General features: G+C 39.1%; 6 protein-coding genes across 6 annotated transcripts; 2 read left to right on the forward strand and 4 right to left on the reverse strand.

The window, feature by feature from the left end:
* Positions 1-4,788: 4,788 nt before the first annotated feature.
* Positions 4,789-8,098, reverse strand: LOC124193720 (sodium-dependent nutrient amino acid transporter 1-like). Its single transcript, XM_046587687.1, has 14 exons — positions 7,933-8,098; positions 7,741-7,869; positions 7,386-7,662; positions 7,100-7,328; positions 6,914-7,033; positions 6,687-6,837; positions 6,520-6,623; positions 6,260-6,446; positions 6,020-6,196; positions 5,876-5,933; positions 5,755-5,796; positions 5,498-5,677; positions 5,273-5,427; positions 4,789-5,206 (listed from the first exon to the last, which is right to left on the reverse strand). The coding sequence occupies exons 1-14, from the start codon at positions 7,954-7,956 to the stop codon at positions 5,051-5,053; spliced, it is 1,989 nt and encodes a 662-aa protein (XP_046443643.1). The 5' UTR covers positions 7,957-8,098; the 3' UTR covers positions 4,789-5,050.
* A 1,809-nt stretch (positions 8,099-9,907) lies between these two features.
* On the forward strand, positions 9,908-11,143 carry LOC124193298 (flavin reductase (NADPH)-like). The gene is made up of 4 exons (XM_046587055.1): positions 9,908-10,164; positions 10,239-10,403; positions 10,474-10,563; positions 10,633-11,143. The coding sequence occupies exons 1-4, from the start codon at positions 10,080-10,082 to the stop codon at positions 10,929-10,931; spliced, it is 639 nt and encodes a 212-aa protein (XP_046443011.1). The 5' UTR covers positions 9,908-10,079; the 3' UTR covers positions 10,932-11,143.
* LOC124193297 (two pore potassium channel protein sup-9-like) lies at positions 11,011-12,824 on the reverse strand. Its single transcript, XM_046587054.1, has 3 exons — positions 12,472-12,824; positions 12,242-12,397; positions 11,011-12,167 (listed from the first exon to the last, which is right to left on the reverse strand). The coding sequence occupies exons 1-3, from the start codon at positions 12,596-12,598 to the stop codon at positions 11,167-11,169; spliced, it is 1,284 nt and encodes a 427-aa protein (XP_046443010.1). The 5' UTR covers positions 12,599-12,824; the 3' UTR covers positions 11,011-11,166.
* Positions 12,825-12,867: 43 nt separating this feature from the next.
* LOC124193296 (acetyl-coenzyme A synthetase 2-like, mitochondrial) lies at positions 12,868-17,016 on the reverse strand. The gene is made up of 11 exons (XM_046587053.1): positions 16,662-17,016; positions 16,115-16,244; positions 15,776-15,872; positions 15,500-15,699; positions 15,234-15,409; positions 14,861-15,161; positions 14,648-14,787; positions 14,365-14,568; positions 14,045-14,299; positions 13,792-13,974; positions 12,868-13,717 (listed from the first exon to the last, which is right to left on the reverse strand). Exons 1-11 carry the CDS (start codon positions 16,761-16,763, stop codon positions 13,547-13,549), a joined length of 1,959 nt encoding a protein of 652 aa, XP_046443009.1. The 5' UTR covers positions 16,764-17,016; the 3' UTR covers positions 12,868-13,546.
* Positions 17,017-17,217: 201 nt separating this feature from the next.
* On the forward strand, positions 17,218-20,575 carry LOC124194058 (exocyst complex component 5-like). The gene is made up of 17 exons (XM_046588077.1): positions 17,218-17,355; positions 17,411-17,541; positions 17,602-17,719; positions 17,775-17,972; positions 18,032-18,178; positions 18,327-18,428; positions 18,494-18,634; positions 18,695-18,771; positions 18,838-18,948; positions 19,010-19,105; positions 19,170-19,320; positions 19,386-19,493; positions 19,557-19,681; positions 19,740-19,929; positions 19,990-20,146; positions 20,216-20,376; positions 20,440-20,575. The coding sequence occupies exons 1-17, from the start codon at positions 17,329-17,331 to the stop codon at positions 20,542-20,544; spliced, it is 2,145 nt and encodes a 714-aa protein (XP_046444033.1). The 5' UTR covers positions 17,218-17,328; the 3' UTR covers positions 20,545-20,575.
* Positions 20,576-20,607: 32 nt separating this feature from the next.
* On the reverse strand, positions 20,608-22,627 carry LOC124194060 (protein arginine N-methyltransferase 1-like). The gene is made up of 5 exons (XM_046588078.1): positions 22,469-22,627; positions 21,987-22,217; positions 21,725-21,931; positions 21,304-21,660; positions 20,608-21,239 (listed from the first exon to the last, which is right to left on the reverse strand). Exons 1-5 carry the CDS (start codon positions 22,469-22,471, stop codon positions 20,946-20,948), a joined length of 1,092 nt encoding a protein of 363 aa, XP_046444034.1. The 5' UTR covers positions 22,472-22,627; the 3' UTR covers positions 20,608-20,945.
* Between the last annotated feature and the right edge of the window lie 566 nt (positions 22,628-23,193).

Consider the following 23,193-nt stretch of genomic DNA (forward strand, 5'->3'; position numbering starts at 1 on the left):
GTGCCAGGGGTATGGAAGTTAATGGTACGCGTAGAAGCATAGCCTACTCTAGTGATCTGCCGAATCAATTTTGATTCCAATCAAAATTTGATATTATTTTATTTCTCTTTAACCCTGTATTTTTAGAATAGACAAGTTCGGGATGCTGAGTTGCACAACCGCTAAATTAGGATCGTGCGCCAACGGGTCCTTTTAACGTTGTGGGGATAGTAGAAAGCGGGTTTTTTATTATATAAGCATAGAATTACTTATCTAATCTTAGAAATGTTCAGGATTATCGTTGTTTAGAACATTCTGCTTTTTATAGAGTAATTTTAAATGTCTAATTCAGCTTAGTTTACCCATTAAAATTAAAGAAAGTGCAAGCCTGGGATGCTGTTTAGTCTTTTCTTGTGTTTTTTGACAGATCTGTTGACAAGTGACAAGCTCAAACACACAAGAAAAGAAATGTGCTAAGATGTCATGAAAACACAGTTTTTAAAAAACCCATTTTTCCCATAAGCGCTGTGTGAAAAACGAAAAACACTTTTTCGCGCGGAAAAATGGGTTTTACGTTTGATTTTTTTTGCACACTAAATTTATTCATAATTGCACCAAAATTGGTACAATCAAAGAATGAAAGATTTAATACAATTTCATATTTCTTTAAATCTTTTATTTCCACCAAAAAGTGTGTTTACACGGGTTAAAAAAAACAAAAAATTTAAATCACTTTTAAACATGTTCTACACGATATTTTTCACGGAGATTCTGAACAGAACTATATTGTAATGGTATAAACAGTGCTCACGAACGAAATAACGGATAATAATTTGTTTGGGGTCAAATGGCTTATTTGACTATACTATCTGGCTATCTCGCCGTTACCGAGAAGCCCCGACTGCTTGTCTGTGATTTGTCTAGGGCTGTGGCCCGGGAAATGAAAACCCGGGCCACTGTTCGGGCTAAAGAAATAAAACCCAACTCAACTCACCGAGGCATTTTTTGAACGGGGCGGGCGATGGGTCGAACCGCCGGATCCGCGGGCCAACCCAAGATGTGGCGCCATCTATTAGTCAAAAAAAGAATTTCACTGCATCTGCAGCTAGGAAGTGTCAGAAACATCTGGAAGGATAGGATAGCCGTTAAATCCATGCAGAGTTGCAGAGATTGGGGACTACCCCCTTTAAAACCCCACATTTATATGTTAAAAATTTTTTCAACTTGTAACTTTTTTATTATGTGTAGAATTAATTTTAATGCAAGGTTAAGTGAAGAATGCCGAATAATATTTAAAAAAAGTGTTGAAATCGCCATCGCCAAGAAAAAGGGGAAGTTTATCATTTTTACGGTTTAGATTTAGGGAAGGGGTCGATTTTTTAGACGGAGGGTGGGCGGGAAGGTGTCGATTTATTGGGGGTTTGGGGGAGTGAGCGCATTGTATTCTTTCTTCGACCCCCCCCCCCCCTAGATAAAGTGTCGTCTGCGTTTCGTTTTGTTTCAATTCAGTCGTTAAGCGACACCAAGAGGGACCTGCCGCTAAACCGGCACCTCCTGGTTTATGAGCAGTTGGGCACTTGGGCACTTTTCCAAGCTAGCACTGGATGAGGATCATAATGTCGTTGACGAAGTTCGCCCACTAAATCACTTGTCTAAACGATTAGGCAAAAGACGAAAAAAGTTCTTGAAAATATAAAGATTATAAATTAGAAAATCCTGCAAACCTTTTTGGAGAAGACATGCAAAATTGTGTCACAAACTTCGCCAATTAATATTGCTTGTTTTTTCCATAACGGATTCCTTGTAAAATTGGGTTAGACCCCAATGGGAATTTCCGTTATCTCTATCTGCGTACCGTTCAAAACTGCTACTTATTGCTACTTAAATTGTTTGTACCCAAATACTTCGCACTTGCGTCACTCCCACAACAAAACATTTTGAACGCCAATTTTTCCTATTCCGCAACTTCAGCCTCATTTAAAATCACCAGAAGTTTTTCGAGATCTCTTTGCCACAAATCTTCCGGTGATTGGTCCAAGATGAGCTGTTCACATTCACGTATCTCCTTATCTTTGTCGCCAGATAAGCTTGTTTTCCTTCGTTGGTTTGAAAGCGGATCGGCAACTGATGCAGGTGATAATTGGATTTCTTCTCCCAAGTGATAAGAGAACCTGGAGCATAGTTTGACGACGTAGTTCCTCCAAAAAAACATCAAACTTCTAAAAGATAGGAGAAGCGAAAAAAGTTCATGAATAAATTAAATTGAAACTTATTAAATCACGCAAACCTTTTCTGAGTCGACTGTCAGATCTTTAGAACTTATTTCGGCTAGGAATTTGTTTTGATTTATTAGCTTTTCTCTCAAGGCTTTAACTTCGAACGCCAGCTCTTGTTCGACATCTTCTATTTTCTTCAACATCAGAAGATCATCGAGATCTTTACACCATAAGTCTGCCGATGATTTTTCCGAGTAGATTTCATGTTCATTTATCCTGAGATCTCAAACCTTCAGAAGTCTTTCTATTTCTTCGTGGATAAGAGAGGGAGGGGTTTTCAGTAGCGCTAACAAGTATTCAACATCGATGATATGCTGTCCTCCCCTTGGACATCTTCTCCTAAGCCTTATTGCAAAAAGTTTACTTACCAAAAGAAGTTCAGCGTGGATGGAGGGTTGCTTCCCCCTGTGTCCAAACAGAATCGTTTTAGGATGCACAAGGACAGAAACGGTTAGCTCTTGACTTGCTGTGGTCCTGCAGACCTGCACTTCTTCCATATCAGCAACTATATCCCCATTTAACATAAAAAAAATAATCGAGATCTTATTTGCGCACCCAATTGTAAGATGATTATTTTAGAGTAGATCCCATTTTATCTTCAAATATCTTTCTTTTCCTCCGTCGGTTAGTAACGAATGGGCATCTGATACAAATAAAAGTAACTGCTAACTTTGACATTGCCCTGGTAGCAAGCCAAGCAAAAGTCTTTCAGACGTTTTCTGGTTCGAATTCTTGGCTTGGCTGTCCTTCCCTTTGACATATTCTGAGCATTAATGCAGTGAATTCACTTACCAAAATACGTCCAGCGTAGATGGAGGTTTGCTTCCCACCTTAATTTTAACTAAATTTTGAGATTCATACAAAAATTTAGGATGCAGAATGGACAGAAAGGGATCGATTGATGGACGAAAAGGGCTTGAATCACACCTGAAATAGGTTTGAAAAATGTTTAACTTAAGCTTTAGATGAAGACTGATGTGAATTTACTCATTTTGATGTTAATTTACTGTGCCAGAATGCTTTAAATATGAAAGGGAATACTCATGCAGGGAAAAAGCAGTATGGACAGAAAGCGTTAGCTCTCCCTTACGTCCACTCGGTGTATTCATTGGATGGAAAAATGATCATTTAAGCAAATCCTACAAAAACGTAAAATGGATTGTAAAAATAAAGAATCGTCCGTACTATTTTAGTGTCTCCTTATTGATGGTAAAATCGTACTCCCTTGGCATGTAGCCAACCTGTGAAACCCGAAATTACCCTGTTAGGAGAGCCCAGCTCATGTCCCAGGATGAGTAGCTACCTCATAAGACGAGTGGTTAAAACTATTTTCTCTCGGCGGTAAAGTTCGACTATTCCAATGAGCTGTTCTCAGAGGTGGACTGAAAAAGGTTTGGGGCCGCTGGATCGGTCCAATCCTTTGCGCCAGAGAAGATCGTGGTTTCACTTGATGCAAGTGAATAGAACTTTGCATTGTCCAAAAGTTCAAACCTATCCATGACCGAAGGTATGGAACTTGGCAGCAGGTTTAGCTGCACTGCTGGAAGCTTTATTGAAAGGTGCCTCTCCTGGATCAGATGAAAGTTCTTTGCTCTTCTTCTTCTTTTCTGGTGGAACTTTGACTGAAAGTCTTTGTTCTTGATCTCTTCTTGCTCTTTCGGTGCGCGGTGCGGGTCACCCGAGCAATTTTTTTTTGCGGAGCATCGTATTTTCAAAATTTTTTTTCGAAAATCATCATTGATAACAGGAGTGATTCACCGACCATTGAGAGAAGGAGCAGTTTTAGCGATTAGCGCCAACTCTTCTTTGTCATCATCTTCCACCTTATTAAAAATCATCAACAGATTATTGAGATCCTTAAGCCACAGCTTTGCCGATGTTGTTCTCGAATATACATCATGTTTAATGGCAGCTTTACTGGCAGCTCCCTTTGTGTATTTCCCTCGACCGTCTTCGCTTTCGGTTCTTCGGATAATTGGTTTTTCTTTGTCCTCTGCTGACCATATGTTGGTGCCTGGTTTCGGTCGTCAGAGCTAACAATTGGTGAAGCAATGGCTTTTCGACATAAGTAAAGGGGTCGATTCGCCGACCTTTAGCAGAAGGAGTAGTTTCGGTGATTAAAGCCAAGTTTTCCAGTTCCGCAACTTCATCCTCATTTAAAATCACCAGAAGTTTTTCGAGATCTCTTCGCCACAGATCTTCCGGTGATTGGTCCAAGAGCTTTTCACATTCACGTATCTCCCTTATCTTTGTCGCCAGATAAGCTTGTTTTCCTTCGTTGGTTTGAAAGCGGATCGGCAACTGATGCAGGTACTGGTAACAACTAACATTGGCTACATAATCTACATCACAATTGGATTTCTTCTCCCAGGTGATAAGAACCTGGAGGATAATTTGACGACATTTTGGACCCCAAAACTGGGTGTCCAAAATGACCCAACCCGGTGCTATTTAGTATTTCGTTAATAACTTAACACTAGAAAGGCATTAAAATTTAATTTTTTTATCAATCATTAAAGAAATGGATTGGCTATTTCACGTATCATTATTTTATTCATTTGTAGTGTTTTTCACTTAAAAAATGCTTACAGTAATAGGGAAGAATATTACATCAAACAGGGCCATTTTTTAATTCTGCGATAACAAGAACAATAATGATTCCATTTTAATCAATATTTTCTAGAACGTTAAACATTGTAGTCTATACAAAAATAAAAAAAAATTTCCATAACATGTAGCACTTTGGGTTTTTGTCCAATATGACCCGTGTCCAAGTTGACCCCGTTCTCCCCTATTTAGCGTTTTTTAATCCATTGAGGTATTTTCGGGTGTGGCATAAATAGTCTCCAATTAACAGGCTTCGGAATCATGCAGTATTCAATCCAACTGCGCTTGAGTTCCGGATCTTTAGGGCCCCACTTTTCCGATGACCGTAGACTTTTAAAGAATTTCTGGCATAGGCAACAAGTAACTCTTAGTCATCTTACATGATTTTTAATGCATGTAAAATACTTTACCTCTATCCAAATCCAAGATCTAGGGTGGCAGGAAGAACCAGCTGGATTTTCTAAACCAAGGAATCGGGGATCCGTAGGTTTCTGTTTGTAGACCACATAAGCTCCCCATCCAGGAATTTGTGCTATGGCGATGGCAGCGATAACCCATCCAGCAGCTTTGCAATTGCAAACGCAAAGAAGTTAAAGAAAAAAAATATGATTTGCAAATATTTTTATTTACAATACCTGAAACTCCGACAGGATAGTCTTGCCCATCAGCCGTTTTCATGGGCATATAAACTATCATAGCGTAAATGAAAATGACCAGAAGAGCAATTGGGATGAAAATGCACCAGGTGTACTTCCAATAAATGCCCAGTCCCATATTCAGCATGAAACGCACATCTCTGAGGATTTTGTGCAGTCCTGCAAATTATTAACGTGAATGTAAATTTTCACTCGTAATGACAGTGAAATTAGTTTTGCTCCGGATCGCTACATACCGTAAACCCAAGAAATAGCAATAGCTTGGACGATGACGATCACTATAATCAAGAAAACGATGCACAGACATTTAAAATGACGCTGTATAACAACGTAAAATTATTTACAATATTTTTATACCATAAATGATGAAACCCCCTCCGAAGTAATCCACTAAATCCAGGATATAAGAGCCTGCCTAAATGTTCAAAAAATACCCTGTTATCATCACGACTAAAAAATGTCCCAAGTGCGTATTGATCTTGAAGTAATAGTACGCCTTACAGGTGTTACGTAGATCAGACCGATAAAGAAACTTGCGACGCAAACAATCGCAGTAATAATCCAGCGTTTAACAGTCGGGAAATCGTCGCAAAGAATGGTGGTGACGCAACTAGTCAATCCGGCAGCGCTTCCGATCGCAAGGGTGATCAACATCAAGAAAAAAAGAACTGCAAACAACTTTGCGACGAAATTATTAAACTAGATTTCCTCAATTATCTAAAATATAATAAGGTGTTAAACCTGAGGAACGGCGTCGAATTTCGAAATAGCTTCTGGATAGGAAATGAACGCCAATCCAGTGCCTCCTTTAACAACGTCTTGAATAGGTTTACCTGACTCATATGCCAAATTACCCAAAATCGAGAAGATGGTAATACCAGCCAAAATACTGGTTCCTGTGTCAGCCAAACTGACTATCGTGGAGTCTCTGTACAACCAAATACCAACAAAAAAAATTAGCGGATCTAAAAAATTTTAAAAATCGAAACAATTAAAATTACCTGTAAATTGGATGACGAAAGGGATTGTAACTCGAAAAGTTAATAATAGGACCAAAACCCACCGACAAAGAGAAGAAACATTGCGTTACAGCTGCATACCAGACCTGATAAGTGAAATAATTAGATTACGTTCGTTGTAGAACATTAGGGAATGAATATGTGCTTACGTCAGGTGTTTTGATCTTTTCCCATTGAGGCGTTACAAAGTAAGATATCCCATCACTAGCTCCAGGTAGTGTGACACCGCGAATTAGGAGCGTAATAAGCACGACGTAAGGGAAAAGGGCTGTGAAATAAGCCACCTTTCCTGATGAAGACCTGAGGGAGATAGTGGTTTCAAACCAGTTGCTATAATCTCATTTAAAAAAGAGACGAGTAGTCTAAATAATCTTACACTCCTTTAGCGAGAATAGCGAAAATCAGAATCCAACAAAGTAGGAGACAGAGACTCAATCGCCATTCAGGCGCTCCTAATCCATCATCGAAATTGTCAGCCAATTTTATCACGTCTTTACTACATGCGCATTAAAACAGAAAATGTATGACGGAATTGTGATTGAAATAATGAGTGAAGACTTACTAGAAGAATAACTCGGCACTCGACTTTGATGTATTCGTGATGTTATATTCCGAAAGGTTTCCACTGCTGCTGTAGCAATCAGTTTCATTCGTAGTCCACTCCGGCTTGCAAACCGTCCAAGGAAGGACGGCTTGGAATGAAGAGAAGAGGTAGAAGAAGGCCATGGCCATCAGGACACAGTAATAAGTGATTACGCACCAAGTGGCCAAAGCTTGCGTGTATCCAATACCTGTAATATCAATTGACAAAGCTAAACTCATGTAATAAGATTTAGAAAAATTCTTACCTCTAGCAATAGGCACGACTTCCCAAACTTTGACTGATCCGGCGCTAGAAAATTGGCCCAAAATCATTTCGAGAAAGTAGAGTGGACGTCCGATGAAGAACAGCACAATTAGATAGGGTATAAGAAATGCACCGCCTCCATTTGCATAAGCGACGTAAGGGAATCGCCAAATGTTTCCCAAACCGACCGACATGGATACGCAGGAAAGGAGAAACTCTGCAGGATTACTCCAGCTCTCCCTCTCTGGCTCCTGATCACTTGCGACGCGATTAGCATTCTGATTCATAATATGTAAGCAAAATGTAAAAAACTATTTTCAGATTTTGATTGAATAATTTAGCTTAAATTTACATACCGGGTTACCGTCTCCGCTGGAATGTGAATTGCTGCTGCTGGAAGAATTAGAGTTCCGCTTACTTTGTGGTGCGCTTTTATTCTCTTCTTGGCCGATGGGGAATTCAAAAGCAGCATTCGTGTAGCCAGACTAAATAATTAATTGAAATTAAATGGAATGTCTCGTACGAGAACTTAAAATATAAAACCAAACCGATTCGGAAGAGGACAGCGACATGGTTTCGTTACAAGGATTAATCCTCAAAAAGAGGTTTTTAAGCAATACTTAAATTTTAAGTAAATGAAATTTCTACACGAGATCCGCTCCGCACATCTACAGAAAACTGACTGTGGCTTCACGGAATTTGAAATGTACGTATTTGTTCAAAATTTTGCAGAGGAAATCGTCGGCTATTTGATGTAGAAGTCATGGGCCGGCAAACCATTAACTTTTTATGATGTCAAAATCCTGTCATAATTGTGTAAAAGAACTCACAGCGAGGGTTTCAACATGGTGTGAAATAAAAGACCGAACATATTTCACAAGCAATTAACAGATAGGCTTCACAACAATAAATTTTTGAAAACAAGATAACGACACAAAACAAAAGGTATCAACATAAGACTTGGCTAACGTCCGAAGTTTCCAAGTCAATTAAAGCGAAGCAAAAAATTGGACACGAACTGGGTAATCGTTTCGTCATCCGAATTCTGGGGAGACAATATCGGAATCTTCTGAGTCGTCGGCACTGTCTGCTATTGGGGCAGGCGAGAGTGGCTGGTTGGTGTTTGGGGCCTCATTGGTACTAGTCCACAGGGCCTTGCCTTTGCCTGACGATCCAATTGTACTGACAGGTGCGGTGACACGTCTTAGCACTGGACGGAGTGTTTTCCCGTCTTTGAAGAGTATAGGGGCAAATTCCGGCCGGGGAGCTTTCGCACCTTTGGTGGGTCTTGGTGATTTTCCTCGACCCTCGCGGCAGTATCTTTCGCTGTCCAAATGTTAAACCAACCATAATTATGGTTTTAATCAAAAGAAAATGAGATTTTTAAAAGAATTTCATTTATTGTTGTCTCAATTTTGAATGTAAAAAAAAATACACAAACATAATAAAAGAAAACAACACATTTAAAAATCAGTACAACATCTCCTTTTCCCTGGCCTCTATTTTTGCCAACCGCCCCTTCCCCAGCGCAAACTCTTTTCTTTCGGCCGCCTCATCCATTAAATAGCGGGATAAGGTGGCCCTAGCACTACAAGAATAAAAAGAAACATTTAGAAAATTAAAGAACAGATGAAAACAAATTTATCGACAAGAAGTTGCGGAAATGGCATAACAACGGAAATAAGTAATAAGTTTTTTTTCCCATTAACTTACACAAATTTATTAGTTACCAATTTTTAGTTTTAAAAATAAAACTATCCTCCATTATAGCTAAAACGCCACTTAAAACAAAAGCAATATGCCAAAGTATTGGCTAGGACACGGAGACCAAGTCGCATTAAATTATTAAATACATTCATTGTATTATTACTATTTTGGCCTGAACGTCCATGACCCATGTAGCATGAATAATAAAAAATTCAGGGAAGCAGAAGATTGTATTTTTGTATCCAGCGAAGAGCCGATCTTTGGAAAACAAGAGGATCAAGCCATCGAAATGGGGTTTCCAGTCAAAGGGGAGGTATTGCCCTGTCGAACCGGTATGGCAATAGATTTCCCGCACCTGTATTCCACGTATGGAAGAGCAGAGTAGTGGAGTCGAGATAATTTTTAACCGGGAAGTAATTGCATCACGAGATTTTTTTCGTGAACTTGGTTTTTATGTTCATCTATATTGACTATGCCTCAAATTTCATGAAGTCACCAAAAGGTGTTTACAAGGGACCTTATGGCTGCGGACCTTATGGCTTATGGATATAGTCTCTCCGTAAATTCGTAATATCTAGTAATGGGGTGGTCCTAAAATTATGATGTTTTATACAAAAATATTTAAGATAATAATTTACAAGAATTTAAAAGTCGTTTGTAAATATATTTAGTCGTTCTTAAGTTAGGCCTATTCAGCTTTAAATATTGCGGAATCTATCTCTCCATACCCCTGGGAACGCACATGTTTTCGGAAAATTTTTGAAAATTTGGCACTCGTGTTTCTCAGATTTGAATTATTTTTGAAGCGGCACCACTGTTTTAGACTTTGTACTTATAGATGTCATGTCAGCATTCGGTTACGAAAGAGATTTTCTTTAAAGTTTCAATTTCATTATTTCATTCTTGTTACTTTGTCTAAGTTGCTGAAAAAGACAGAGTATTGCTCTCCTTTTGTGCAATAATTTCATAATTTGAAGCCACATTCATCATGTCCAAAGTTATTGAGAAGGTTGGAATTTTTGGTGCCACAGGACAAACAGGATTATGCTGCATAGAACATGCACTTAAAAAAGGTATACATATATTTATCAATAAAGTTATCAAAGCACTATGCAAGTATTGCTTTGTCTGCAAAATACTTTCTCAGGTGTCAAAGTGACTGCTTTGGTTCGTGATCTTAGCCGTCTTCCTGAGGATATTGCACCCAAGATCAATGTCATAAATGGAAATAGCACTATCAAAGAAGATGTATTAAAAGCTGTTGACGGACAAGATGCTATAATTGTGACATTGGGAACTAGACATGAGCTTGGTAAACAAGTATTTCTTATATTACCTTTATTTTCCTTGTTTTTTATTATAATTATTTTTGTTGTTTCCAGGTTTTACAACTGTAATGTCAGACAGCCTAAAGCTGATTCTTGACACAATGTGTGAAACAGGAGTAAAGCCCATCTCAGTGTGCTTGTCATGTAAGAATTTTCTTTGATAATGTGCATGCCTACCATCCATTAAAACCACCTTTATTATATTTATTTTAGCTTTCCTCTTCATGGATCCGGAGCGAGTTCCTCAGCAGTTTGCAGAAATTAACGCGGATCACAAAAGAATGCTGGATATCTTACAATCTCCAAAATATGAATCTCTTGACTGGGTTGCTGTTTTACCTCCCCACATCGCGAATGAGCCAAGCAGCAACAACCAATTCAAAGTTAATCACGGTTCGTCTCCGGGACGCCAAATTCCCAAATGGGATTTGGGTCAGTTTATGGTTGAATGCTTGAACGAACCCGAACACCACCACCAACTGTGCGGTTTGGCTTTTCCTACCTTGCCGTAGTAATAATGATCTCAGTTGAGCAATTTTAGGCATACTGCCTAGAGTTAAAAGAACGTAGACAAACAATTTATGGCATATATATAGTCGGATACAACTGCTTTATTTTCACTTCTGCTAAACTATAACCAAAGGTAAATTTTAATTGTGGGGCTTCGCCTTTAAATTTGTGCGCAATACTTAAAAAAAGATTATACAGCTGTTATTTCTCTTAATTTGATAATTAGTTAAATTTAATTTAAATCGATGCTCGTTTTTCTCGACCATTAAAACAGAATTCGCTTTTGAAATTATTGTAGACGTCGTTCATATCACGACTCCTGGATGGAGGCGGAAGGGGTCGTGTGTCTTGCTGGCCCCAGACAGAGTCGATTCCAAATGTGAGTCGTGATGATAGGCGACTTCCACTGCGATTAATCGAAGAGCTGCGTCGGCGCCAATTAGGATAGCGCCAAATACGATGCTTTTCCTGTACATGTATCTGCATTGCCCAACTGTTCTTTCGGCCTCTGCTTTTGGTGATGGAATAGTTATCATCGTTGAAGCCAAAGATGTTGGTGGTCCTGTTGCCAAAACAGGAGCATCCGGTGCACGAACAGACCGAAACTTGATCAGACTCGAAAGCATTATCGGGTCCTTTTATCTCGCTGGCTGCTGAAAATTTATTTCCGTTGCTGAATCCGTTCGTGAAGTTGATTGTATCGCCATCAAGACTTAGCCCGCCGCGATAAGAGGCGACATCCATTGCGTCATCTCGTTTGACATCCTCGGCGTTCATCGTCATGAAGCGAAGAACCAGCAAGTTCATGCAACCGGCAACAACGGCCAATCCAAACAGGATAAAAACCAGCGAGAAGGCAACGTAACCAGGGCGATTGGTAAGTGCACGGTCATTTTGTAGAGCGACAAAGTCGCCAAATCCAATCGTTGTCAAAGTGACGAAGCAGTAGTAAAAGCTGTCTAGGTAAGTCCATCCTTCGTAGCGACTGAAAACGGCTGCCCCTGTCATCAGGATGAGCGACGACAGGAAACCTGTTACAGCCATCAAATCGATTTCGGTAGCTTCGGTCTTTTTCAGCTTGCAAATGGCTTTGACGTTGCGGATGAGTATTGAGATTAATTTATTTAAACGCTCGCCGATACTTTGGAACATGAAAATGCCCAATGGAATGCCTATCATGGCGTAAGCGATGCAGAATGCCTTTCCGCTTAGAGTTGCCGGTGTCGAATGCCCATATCCTGAATTAAGAATTTTAACAACAGACAGTCGTGTCAAATAGATTCTGAAATGAGGAAAATAAGTTTCAAATTACCAATCAGCGCTACAACTACGACCGAAAAATAGAACGCTCCAGAAAATTTCCACTGAGGCCCAGCTTTGTGAGGTCTACTTTCGAGTATGACCGTTTCGATGAGTTTGTAATCGGGATCACTAATATTGTATCGATCCAAAAAGTAACTCCTCATTTCTGTAAACAAATTCAACAATAGGACAGTTACAACTTTACTTGTGGTTAACTAGGACAATTTGTACAATATTTACCATCGGTTACTTGATGACGTTTTTCCTCTGTGTCCGATTCGAGAGCGTCGAAAACTGCTGCTCCCACCAGCAAATAGGTAAATGTGCACACCACCAGTGACAAAGTTCGGACATTTTGTCGCTTCATTCTTTTAAAACTCGTGTCAATGTGATACACAAATCCAATCAAAACGATCACACGAAACCACTCTGAATCCGATGAGCCCCAACAACAAACAGCTGGCCAACTTACCCCCAAAAAGCAAAAGTGCCTATACGGTTGATCAATATCTAAGACACGCAAAGTCGTTTCCAGCGCCTGCGCATGTTATCACAACCTTGAACTAAACTCTAAAAACACTAGACTATATTCATGTACACTTAACTGCAAACGCTGCACACACATAACGTTCGGTGTAAACGAAAAACCATATTTTTTTTTATTATTAATTACTGAACCTAGACACGAAAGAAAAAAAAACACTTGTCACAACACCGTGTTAGCTTTAGAATGCATAGGCGATATGCGAAAAAGGAGCAAGGGGGAAAAAATATTAGCCAAATCCGTTTTATAGGTAGTAATCAATTAAAAAATAAGGAATTAACACTAATCAAAAACATGGGCGGAATGTGTGTTTTGTTAACTGATCCTAATTAAGATGTGCGTTAAGTGTGTAATGAGAAAAAAACGTACCCTATCTACGACTAAAGGAGAGGGGGAACTGGAATGCCGTCACATGATTCGTGGTGTCATCGAAACAACTATTGCAAAACTTGTAGACGAAAGAAAATAATCACGATCCAACGTGCACAGTCTTTTTGTTTCTTTTCTTTTTGGATGGATCGGATTGGTGAAGTGTTATTAACATTCAAATGTAAAGCCGATTTGTTTTTTGGATTTTTGAAATTTAAAAACAACAGGAGGCCGACAAAAGTGAGAGTAGAAGAAAAAGAGTGCAACAGTCATGTGATTTATAGAACTCCGTCAGGGCGGAAAAAAAGGGGAATTAGCAGGTGGTGTAGGTGTGGGTCATGTGTAAAGGGTAGTGCTTCTGCTGGGTTTGTGGGACAGGTCAAAAATCGAGACTAGTTAAGCTTATTTCCCTTGCTTAACCAGGATTCGATGGTGAACGATAAGGTCTTCGACGACCGAAGGGTCGGCTAACGTTGAAATGTCGCCCAGATCTTCCGTCTGATCCGCTGCCACTTTTCGTAAAATGCGTCGCATAATCTTACCCGAACGTGTTTTGGGCAAGCCAGTGCAGATCTATTGATTTAGTCCACATTTACTTTTATATTATTATTCGCTCACAAAACCATTTCCGTTTTTATCCGGTTTACCTGTATTACGTCCGGTAGAGCGTAACCAGCAATTTTCTGCCTGACAGTCGCCCTGAGTTCAGATTCCGTTTTGGCATCCGCCGAGTAGCCGTCCTTAAGTATAACGTAGGCGTATATACCTTCACCCTTGATATCGTGGGGATAGCCGACAACAGCTGACTCTGCTACAGACGGATGCTGACCCTGTGAGGAAAAAAAAAATACGTACATCAAATTACTAAATGATAAAGCTGTTGTTTATGAATTAAATTACTAGAGCGTTTTCCACTTCAGCTGTACCAAGACGATGTCCACTAACGTTAATCACGTCATCCATCCGTCCAGTAATTTGATAGTAGCCATCACTATGCCGTATGGCTCCATCACCGGTGAAATATAAACCACGGAACGGTCGATAGTATGTGTCCAGGAAGCGGCCGTGGGCTCCGTAAATGGTACGCGCCATTCCAGGCCACGGCTTTTTCAAGCACAAGGCACCCGTAACATTATTGCCTTCTAATTCTTCGCCCTGAAAAATATTTGCATAATTATAAAAAGGAAATTCAAATCAAATTCATGAGCAAGACATCGTACTTTTTCTCCGAGAATAGTAGGCCAGATTCCGTACATTGGTCGCATGGGCATACCGGGACGAATTTCAGAACCAGGTGCCGATGGTCTGGGGCTGATGCAAATTCCGCCCGTTTCCGTTTGCCACCACGTGTCCACGACGACACACTTCTCCTTGCCAACGACCTTGTTGTACCAATGCCAAGCCTCTACGTTGATGGGTTCACCCTTGAAATGAAATTGAGCAGTTAATTACACGCACGCAACGTAGTACGTTGGCATTAACGAAAGGTTATGACAATCCTACCACAGAACCGAGAGTTCGAAGAGAGGTAAGGTCATACTTTTCAACGTGTTCATTTCCATGTTTAAGAAGCAAACGAATGGCCGTCGGCGCGGTATAAAGTTGGTTGACTTTGAGCCGCTGAACTGTTTCCCAGTATCGACCTGCAGGGGATCACACGCGTCTTAACATCAACGTAGACACAAAAAAAAAAATCAATGGAAAAAATCGATCGACCTGGATCGGGATACGTCGGTGTGCTTTCAAACAGAAGAGTGGTTACTCCGTTTGCCAAAGGTCCGTACACAACGTAAGAATGGCCCGTGATCCACCCAATGTCAGCCACGCAACCAAAGATGTCGCCTTCGTTGCAATCAAATACTAGCTTATGTGTCAAAGAGGCATAAAGGAGGTAACCGGCTTGAGAATGGGCCACCCCTTTAGGATTTCCTGTGCTGCCAGACGTGTAGAGCATGAAAAGTAAATCTTCACTGTCCAGGACGGCAGGTTCACACTCGCCACTCTCTTTAATCATCGCCTGATGGGAAAGAGGACATATCGTTTGATTAATTCGTTGCCTTGATTATAATTTTGACTAGCGACAACCAACCTCGTCGAGATCGACATCAAGAGAAGATGAAACTACAGGATTTCCCGTCCTCTTGGCTACGAGGACTGCTGTGACGCTCGGACAATTAGCGACCGCCGCCACAACGGTCTTTTTCAACTCAATCAGTTTGCCTCCTCGTACTCCTTGGTCAGCAGTAATAACTACTTTGGCTTCCGCTAATAACAGAGATTTAGAAAAAACAGATTTGTTTTAAACTTGAAAGAATAAAAGCCTTTTGAAGAAAAAAAAAAAACGAGAATCAATACCATCAACGATGCGACTCGCCAACGCTTCCGCACTGAATCCAGCGAAAACGACAGAGTGGACGGCTCCAATTCGGGCACAGGCCAGCATAGAGGCGACGGCGAGTGGACAGGCTGGCATGTAAATTGCTACTCGATCTCCTTTTTCCACTCCATGGGATTTGAGGACATTGGCAATCTGATTCATCATCGTGTACAGCTCACTGTGCCACGTCATTTAGAAAAAAGAAAAACAATTTTAGAAAACATGTAACAAGACAGGTTCATTAAAAGTCTAACCCGTAGGTGACCCGCTCCTCTTGACCGGGTTCGTCCTTTTCCCAAATAAGCGCTACTCTGCTGGCATCCTTTTCCTTGTGTCGGTCGACACAATTGACTGTCGATAAAATATTCAAACCAATTTGTTGTACTTTAATTCAGAAAATTCAAGATAACTAATTCATCCGGTATACGTGACTAGCGTTTTTTTTTTTTTTTTTAATGTAGGCTGTAAAATGACATCACATCAAAAACCGAGATAAAACTACTCAATTCCCGTCATTATTTCGTAATAACAAGTGGTTTTAGTTCTTATGGGAGATAAGCCAGTCTGATAGACGCACTATCAGTAATTTGTACCTGAGACATTTAATTGGCCGCCAACGAACCAACGGAATAAGCCCGTCTCCATATCGCAATCCGAGACTTTTTCAAAATTGCGACTCCAGCGCAGGCGCTCCAAAGCTAGCGTACCCCAGAACAGGTCCGTCTGTCAAAACGCCAATTGAAAATTAAATGCTAAAATTATGCTGAGGGCTACAAAATTTTCATTAGTACGTTTCAAACAAGTCATAGCGCTCGAAATAACTGGATTTCATAAATCAAAGTTATATTCAATTCATCCACATTTGGCTGTATTAGAAAACTAGTGGATGCTGTAGGCAAAACGCCACGAAAACAAGATTTTCGAAAGCAGCGCAAAACTTCTTCCGTATTCAACAATAATCGATTGTTTTACACGCATACACACGTACTAGCCACATCGTCAAATATTTGATCTGTCCCTCTAGCTACAACCTTATTTTTAACCTTCAAACACAAAATCAACAAGGTAACACAAGGTTGTCTATAGCGTCTACGGCTCTACGTGGGCGCAGCATACGGTTGACAAATAAAGCCAACAAACCTCATTGATGCTGAAGTTGTAAAGTTCCTCGTAACTGGAACAGCCAGGAAAAACATCTTTCAGCTCAGGTAGACTAAACACGCTGGCCGTAGGTGAATCCATTGCAATTTTTCAAAAATCAACGACCGTCGTTCACTAAACAAGAGTTTTCGGCGATTTTCCTGTGTGCACTTATGGGTATGATGAATGTTTGATTCAAGTAGCAGAAGTGTTCACTGTATAACTAGAATGTATGTCAGGGAGCATCGAAACTTGTAAGTCCAGCCAGTCCACTCAACAGCCAAGGACTGTGATCCAAATGGGAAATGACAGAATGCCAGTGGCTACTAGACTCTTAGCGCAGCTGTAAACATACAATTTTTGTAAACATCGATTTTTTAAAAGATCGATAGATTAACTTTTGACATTTCTAATTTCTAAAACAGAAAAGTATTTATTAATTGAAGTTTCCTAAATGAATTTATGTTTAATAATTTATAACTGTATCTTGTGTATATTTGTTTATTAATCTTATAAAAAATAAATATTTTCTGTTTTGGTATTCATCCATAGATGGCGCAGTATATGCAAGTTGCAGTAATACAAATACATGACAGCGATTATGACCCCAGTCTCGGAATTCACCACAATATTTTGAAGTAAAAAAGTGATTTGTTGAAATTCCATCATGGACTTCCTTGCCGAAATGGAGCAGGTTTGTTGCGTGTTAAAAATGTTTGTAACATTTCTAAAACCGTACCACCGTTAAGGAGCCGTTTAATCCAAATGAATTCGTTGAACGTCTTGCTTGGATGACTATGGGCGTATCACATTCTTCTTCCGGCAGCGACGATTCTTTTTCCGCGACTGGTCTCTTGAATAATTTTGAGGAAACCATAAAGTAAGACACTTTACAAGGCCTGCGTTTGGTAAACACCTCATTGTTGAACATAAATTCTAGGCATCTCCAAGTTCTTCAGGTTCGTGTACAGGGAAAATGTGATAAACTTGAAACTGCTTGTAGAGAAGAGGAAAATAAACATTGGCAAAAAATGGCAAAACTTGAAGAGAAAAATAAGGTAATATTAAATCTACTTGTTGTAAAGTATGTTTTTTAATGCATGTCTTATTCAGGCTGCTGTGGAAGCATTTCATGAGTTGGACTCTAGGATAAATAATGTTGCAACAAAAGTTGTTTACTTAGGAGATCAATTGGAGAATGTCAACACTCCTAGATCTCGTGCAGTTGAAGCTCAGAAACTCCTGACCCATTTCAATGGATTTATTAAGCCTGGAGGGCCTTTCTCGCCTGTTTTTAGCGATAAGGAACAGGTGTGTTTGTTTAATATTTGAATGACGACACGTATTCATTATGTCCAATGTTCTTTCAGTTATTTGAAGCAGCAGACATAATCCAAAAATTACAGTTAGTTGCCCAAGAATTGCCTTCTAGCAAATACAGTGGTGCGCAGAAACAAATTGCGCAAAAGTACGACGAAATTGAGCGTTCGTTAATTGAGGAGTTCGCGAAAGCCCAGGTAATTAAGAATTTAATGTAAATCCATACTCACTCGTCTAAGCTTTACCGATGAGAATTCTTATGTAACCACAAGCAATCGCTCGCTCTATTAAATTTAATAACGACTATATTTGTTGACACAGTTAATTGAATTTAAATCCTTATAGGTCAAGGGAGATCGCGCTCAAATGAAACATATCGCCTCTATTTTAAGCCACTTCAAGGGATATTCCCAGTGTATCGACGCTTTCATTGAGCAAAGCCAAGCGGTATACACGATAGTATTTAGTATTTTCTTAGAATGAATATTAAAAGTTTTTATTTTTGCGATCAGGGTGCATTTTCTAGTGGCGACGTATTTTTAGATGTTGTCCCATTGTGTGAACGAAATGCAAGAGAAATGAAAGAAGTCTTCCATAACCCTGAACAAGTTATGGGAAAATTTATCCTCAACATTTTTTATGGGAAACTTCAGGTTTTGCTAATTACTTGATTTAAGAAGTGAATCACACGATAAATTTGCTCATGCTATTAGGGAACCATAAGTACTAATTTAGCAGATCGATCCAGACCCGATATTTATTTAAAGCGTCTGCATGAATTGTACTCCAGGTAATTGTCCATTACTTAAAATCATACATTTCTCCTATTTTGACCCAAAAATTTCTTTAAAAATAGGACAACAAAGTTATCGATTGATTTGGCACGCTACGACACTGGCAACGATCACGCGTTTCTATCAAAACTGGTGAAGAACATCTTTCAGCGTTATTTGGAATCATACATCAGGTGAGACCTTTTGAACGACTAACACAATAAATGACTTATATAATTTGCGTCATTGATTTAGCTTGGAAATTCGAAACTTGAAGGAGAGAAGTGCTACCGTTTTAAAGAAGTTCTACGAATACAAAAATCACCAAAAGAAACCTATCAACACTGGAGGGTAAAAGAATTGTGTAACAACTCCTAATCGTGCACCATTTTGAAAAAAAATTTCAACGTTGCAGGATTCAGGAACTAAGGCGGGATTTGCAGGCAGTCATCGTAGCAAAAACCGGTGCTGTCTGGGAAACGCATGGTGGGGAAACGTTTCTTTCAGAACAAATCGCCGTCAGTTTATTGGATGAAACCAAGCAGGCCCTCATCCGATGCCATTCCGTAAGCTCATTCTTTATTTAACTGCTTCGATCCCACTATTGACCTTTATTTCCTCGTTAAATTAGTTATCACGGTCGTCAGAATGTGCCGCCAACGCTGTTCAAATTTTGGATGTCTTGTTCCAGTTCCTTATCGACGAATTTCTTGATTATGCCCTCGAAATCGGTCTACAGGTTTTGTATTACATCGATAGTTGTTGGCGAATAAAATATTTAACTTCCTTAATTGATAAATAGGCTATACCGCCAGGAGAAAGCAAAGTGCAACCAGAGTTATATTTTTTTGGTGTAGTTCGTGAAGTCAACGCCATTGTTCATCTAATGGATAAACTTTTTCACGATAGCATTATCCCTTTGGTGGTGTAAGTTAATTCAAATATTTATGTTTGAGTCCTATTTCATAATTTGCTGTTTGTACAGATCTACTCCTAAGCATGGTGAATGTTTACAACGAAAGAAAACTATCTCAGAGCAGCTAGAAAACAAACTAGAAATTGGAGTCGATCGGTCTCTATCTGCCATCGTGGGTTACGTTAAAGTGACCCTACAATCAGAACAAAAGAAAGGAGACTTCAAACCAGAAGGAGATGAAGCTGTCATTGCATCTCCCGTAATTGTGCTTCTAACATTTCATATGACATTCGGCTAAAATAATTTGAACCCAATCTAGGCCTGTATTAAAGTGTGTCGCTTCGTCTCGGTCCAAACTGAGAGGATCAGAAATTCTCTTGACGGTAAAAATCAAGAAGCTGTGTTAAATGAACTCGGAACACGTTTTCATCGCGTCATCTACGAACACTTTCATCAGTTCCAGTATAATTCGATGGGTAATTTCTTTACAATTCCAAATGGTAGATTTTTAATCAGGATTGAACGATTTTTTTTCTTCTATTAAGGTGCACTTTGTGCCATTTGCGATGTTAACGAGTATAAAAAGTGTGTGCAAGAGTTTAAAGTTCCAATGGTAACAACGTTATTCGACACCCTACACGCATTGTGCAACTTATTGTTGGTTTTACCGGAAAACCTTAAACAGGTTTGCACTGGAGATCAATTGGTGAGACTAACTATTAAGGTTGAGAAATATGATTGATATATAACTTTTTTTATCGGGGTTTAGGCCGCACTTGATCGTTCAATCTTATCAAACTTCATCCAACTACGAGCCGATTTTAAGACTGCTCGGCTAGGAAATTATATTAAAACCTTGTCTGAAGATAAGTAAATGTGTACGTAATAAAATATTCTGTTACCAACGAATTTTTCATATTTAATTAAAATACCCAAATTGAAGAAAAAAAAATGTTTATTAAAAAGAAATGGTGGCTTTTATTTTTTTTTTCATGAGTTTGCCGCGCGAATGAAATCATGTTAAGTTTTCAACACAAGTAGTTTTCCACTGGTTGGGATTAGCGAACGAAATTAAAAAAGTTTCTAGGAGATTAGAATAAGTGGAAAACTATTGGGCAAGATAGGATACTAATAAATTAGGTGACGGAAGTTGAAAACTTTCCATACAAATAAAAAATTAGCCACCCAACCAAAAATTAACAATTCATGTTATTGACTGAATGTGTTTCCAAAATCACGCACCTGGGCTTAAAAACCCTTTCTCCGACAAATCATTTAGCGCATGCGATAGACGTTGTTCTCTTGAAGTGTGCACAGTTCACCCGTGAAATTCAACTCAATGTTAAAGTCCAGATCACGATTATTCTTCGCATTCGGCTTCATTCCAAAAACACCGAAAATCTCTTCGTTACGCTTGACTGTAAGATAATCATCCAGGTAAAAAACAGTTTGCTTCCAGTGCGTGTAAGGAGCATCGGGCGCTGTGCTGAATCCCATCCTCTTGTGGCATTTAGTAAATTCGATGGTAAAAAATGTTACCAATGCATGAACGTAGTCATTACGACGGAGCTATGGATAAAAATTAAACGGTTAATTATTGTAAAACTACCACAAATAAAATTGTGCTTATTACCTGAAGAGAGAATGGAGAACTGAATGCCAATTCGTCTTTAGTGACGGTGTACAGATCAACTTCCTTTAGTAGACATGAATTTGATACAACTTGCTTAGGATCGACCACGTCGACGAGTGGTTCAGTGATGGCGACTTTGCGAATGCAGCTCATGTTGAATCCGTAAACCTCATCCCACCAGTTAATCTTGTCATCCTTGTACTGCCTGTCTTCGATAGCGCAAACGTACAAGCTGGCACGGTCGGGGAAGAGAAGTCCGTCAGGTTTCAACCACTTGTCTCGGGCATGCAGAATGGTCTCCAACATTGATTCGTAAAACAGGCAATAACCCATCCATTCAGAGATGATAATATCAACCTAATAATCAAACAATTAATTGAGCATCATTTGATGAGATTATATTGAAATGTGTCTTTCAAACCTTTTCAATTCCTTCAGGGAGTTCAACTTCTTCAACTTTGCCTTTAATAATGGAAATAACATCATCCATATGATTAGCTTTAACAATTTCTGTGGCCTGGTTCACAATATCAGAGCAATCAATGCCAAAAACTCGAGCAGCTCCAGCTTTGGCGGCAAACATGGACAAGATACCAGTTCCACAGCCAATATCTAAAACAACTTTACCCTACAGAGAAAACAAAATCAATAATTGAAGAATGAATTCTAAAAATTTAACTAACCTTGAAAAGGTGCTTGTTGTGGTACATCGAATTTCTATATGTAAGAGTCCTAACTTCGTCTTTCAACATCTCTTCATGAATACCGAAATGAGCATAGGAATCAAAATAGTAGTCCCGTGAAGTCATGTCTTCTTTCTTTTCAGTGACTGGTTTTTCCGTGCCATCTGCAGCGTCAGGCTTTTCTTCAACAACTGGTGCAGCTACATCCATGCTTAGGTATTCAGCAGATGCCTGCAAGATACAAAAATCAAGAGAAAATTTAGCCTCGTGAAGGGCCACGAAAAAAGTTGCACGTTGAAATCTCTTAAATAAACTGGGTAATTGAAATCGTAATGGAATGTGCAATCTTTCGGCAGTAAAAAAAAAATGTGCCATGTGACATGAACCTTGGGTATCGTGAACAACTTTTATTCAATTGCATGCAAGAGAACCGTAAAACGGCAAAAGAAAGTGGCAATCAATAGAGAGTTCTAAATCCTTACCATTTTTATTGAATCGAATTAATGTTCGAATCTTCTTGACAATTAATACGAATTCAACAGAGACGAAGTTCTCACTGCTTTAAAAGCCGGCAGATAAAGAACATGTGGCCACAAAAAGTTAACGTGTGGTGCGCACGCTGCCACGCTCTTGAAGGGTCTCTGTTTAGCATTTTTTAAATACACAAATTTTTAATTAACTCTTTTTATCAAATTAACATGAAATTTTCAATAAAATAAATTAAAAAAGATAATTAAATATTTTGATTACTTCGTTAATTCTCATCATAGAAACAAATCTTGAGAATGACAGGATACGTTATGATCTGTCAACGCCGACCCCTTTTCAAATATTGATTGATGCACGAAACTGAGCAGCTTTTTTTATTATGGTGATCGGCTTGATCGAATCATGGCATTTCTTCTTTTGAAAACTTAAGCAAAACGTTTTTCATGTATGTTCGTAGCCTACATAAAAAATGTACAATTCGCCAAAAAAAATTAATTCCCTCTCTATTAGAGATTACTTCTTTTGTATTGATTAATTAACGTTGTAGATGCACATTGATTCCATAATTGTGTTAAAGCTGAAATCAACGATCCATAATATGTAATATATTTAAACTAGCGGCGTTTGTAATCTTAACGGTGGCAAGAATAAACAGTCCAACAAGATTTCTTGAACAAAACTACAAAAACCTTGAAAACTTCAGATTGCTGTACTGATA

The sequence above is a fragment of the Daphnia pulex genome, chromosome 5 (genome assembly GCF_021134715.1).
Source record: "Daphnia pulex isolate KAP4 chromosome 5, ASM2113471v1".
Classification (NCBI taxonomy): domain Eukaryota; kingdom Metazoa; phylum Arthropoda; class Branchiopoda; order Diplostraca; family Daphniidae; genus Daphnia; species Daphnia pulex.

Excerpts from the sequence above, each read along its gene's own strand:
- LOC124193296 (XM_046587053.1), bottom strand. The coding sequence starts at position 16,763 with ATGGATTCACCTACGGCCAGCGTGTTTAGTCTACCTGAGCTGAAAGAT. Across the intron at positions 14,300-14,364 it reads CTACTATTCTCGGAGAAAAA|GGCGAAGAATTAGAAGGCAA; the intron begins GTACGATGTCTT and ends AATATTTTTCAG. Across the intron at positions 13,718-13,791 it reads CTCTACCGGACGTAATACAG|ATCTGCACTGGCTTGCCCAA; the intron begins GTAAACCGGATA and ends CTAAATCAATAG.
- LOC124194060 (XM_046588078.1), bottom strand. Across the intron at positions 21,932-21,986 it reads ACAACAAGCACCTTTTCAAG|GGTAAAGTTGTTTTAGATAT; the intron begins GTTAGTTAAATT and ends TTTTCTCTGTAG. Across the intron at positions 21,661-21,724 it reads TCCCTGAAGGAATTGAAAAG|GTTGATATTATCATCTCTGA; the intron begins GTTTGAAAGACA and ends TTTGATTATTAG.
- LOC124193297 (XM_046587054.1), bottom strand. The coding sequence starts at position 12,598 with ATGAAGCGACAAAATGTCCGAACTTTGTCACTGGTGGTGTGCACATTT. Across the intron at positions 12,398-12,471 it reads ACGTCATCAAGTAACCGATG|AAATGAGGAGTTACTTTTTG; the intron begins GTAAATATTGTA and ends ATTTGTTTACAG. Across the intron at positions 12,168-12,241 it reads CGTAGTTGTAGCGCTGATTG|GATATGGGCATTCGACACCG; the intron begins GTAATTTGAAAC and ends TTCTTAATTCAG.
- LOC124194058 (XM_046588077.1), top strand. The coding sequence starts at position 17,329 with ATGGACTTCCTTGCCGAAATGGAGCAG. Across the intron at positions 18,179-18,326 it reads AGGAGTTCGCGAAAGCCCAG|GTCAAGGGAGATCGCGCTCA; the intron begins GTAATTAAGAAT and ends AAATCCTTATAG. Across the intron at positions 19,930-19,989 it reads AAGCTGTCATTGCATCTCCC|GCCTGTATTAAAGTGTGTCG; the intron begins GTAATTGTGCTT and ends AACCCAATCTAG.
- LOC124193298 (XM_046587055.1), top strand. The coding sequence starts at position 10,080 with ATGTCCAAAGTTATTGAGAAGGTTGGAATTTTTGGTGCCACAGGACAA. Across the intron at positions 10,165-10,238 it reads AGAACATGCACTTAAAAAAG|GTGTCAAAGTGACTGCTTTG; the intron begins GTATACATATAT and ends ATACTTTCTCAG. Across the intron at positions 10,564-10,632 it reads CATCTCAGTGTGCTTGTCAT|CTTTCCTCTTCATGGATCCG; the intron begins GTAAGAATTTTC and ends TATTTATTTTAG.
- LOC124193720 (XM_046587687.1), bottom strand. The coding sequence starts at position 7,956 with ATGTCGCTGTCCTCTTCCGAATCG. Across the intron at positions 6,197-6,259 it reads AATTCGACGCCGTTCCTCAG|TTGTTTGCAGTTCTTTTTTT; the intron begins GTTTAACACCTT and ends TTCGTCGCAAAG. Across the intron at positions 5,934-6,019 it reads GTCTGATCTACGTAACACCT|GCAGGCTCTTATATCCTGGA; the intron begins GTAAGGCGTACT and ends TTGAACATTTAG.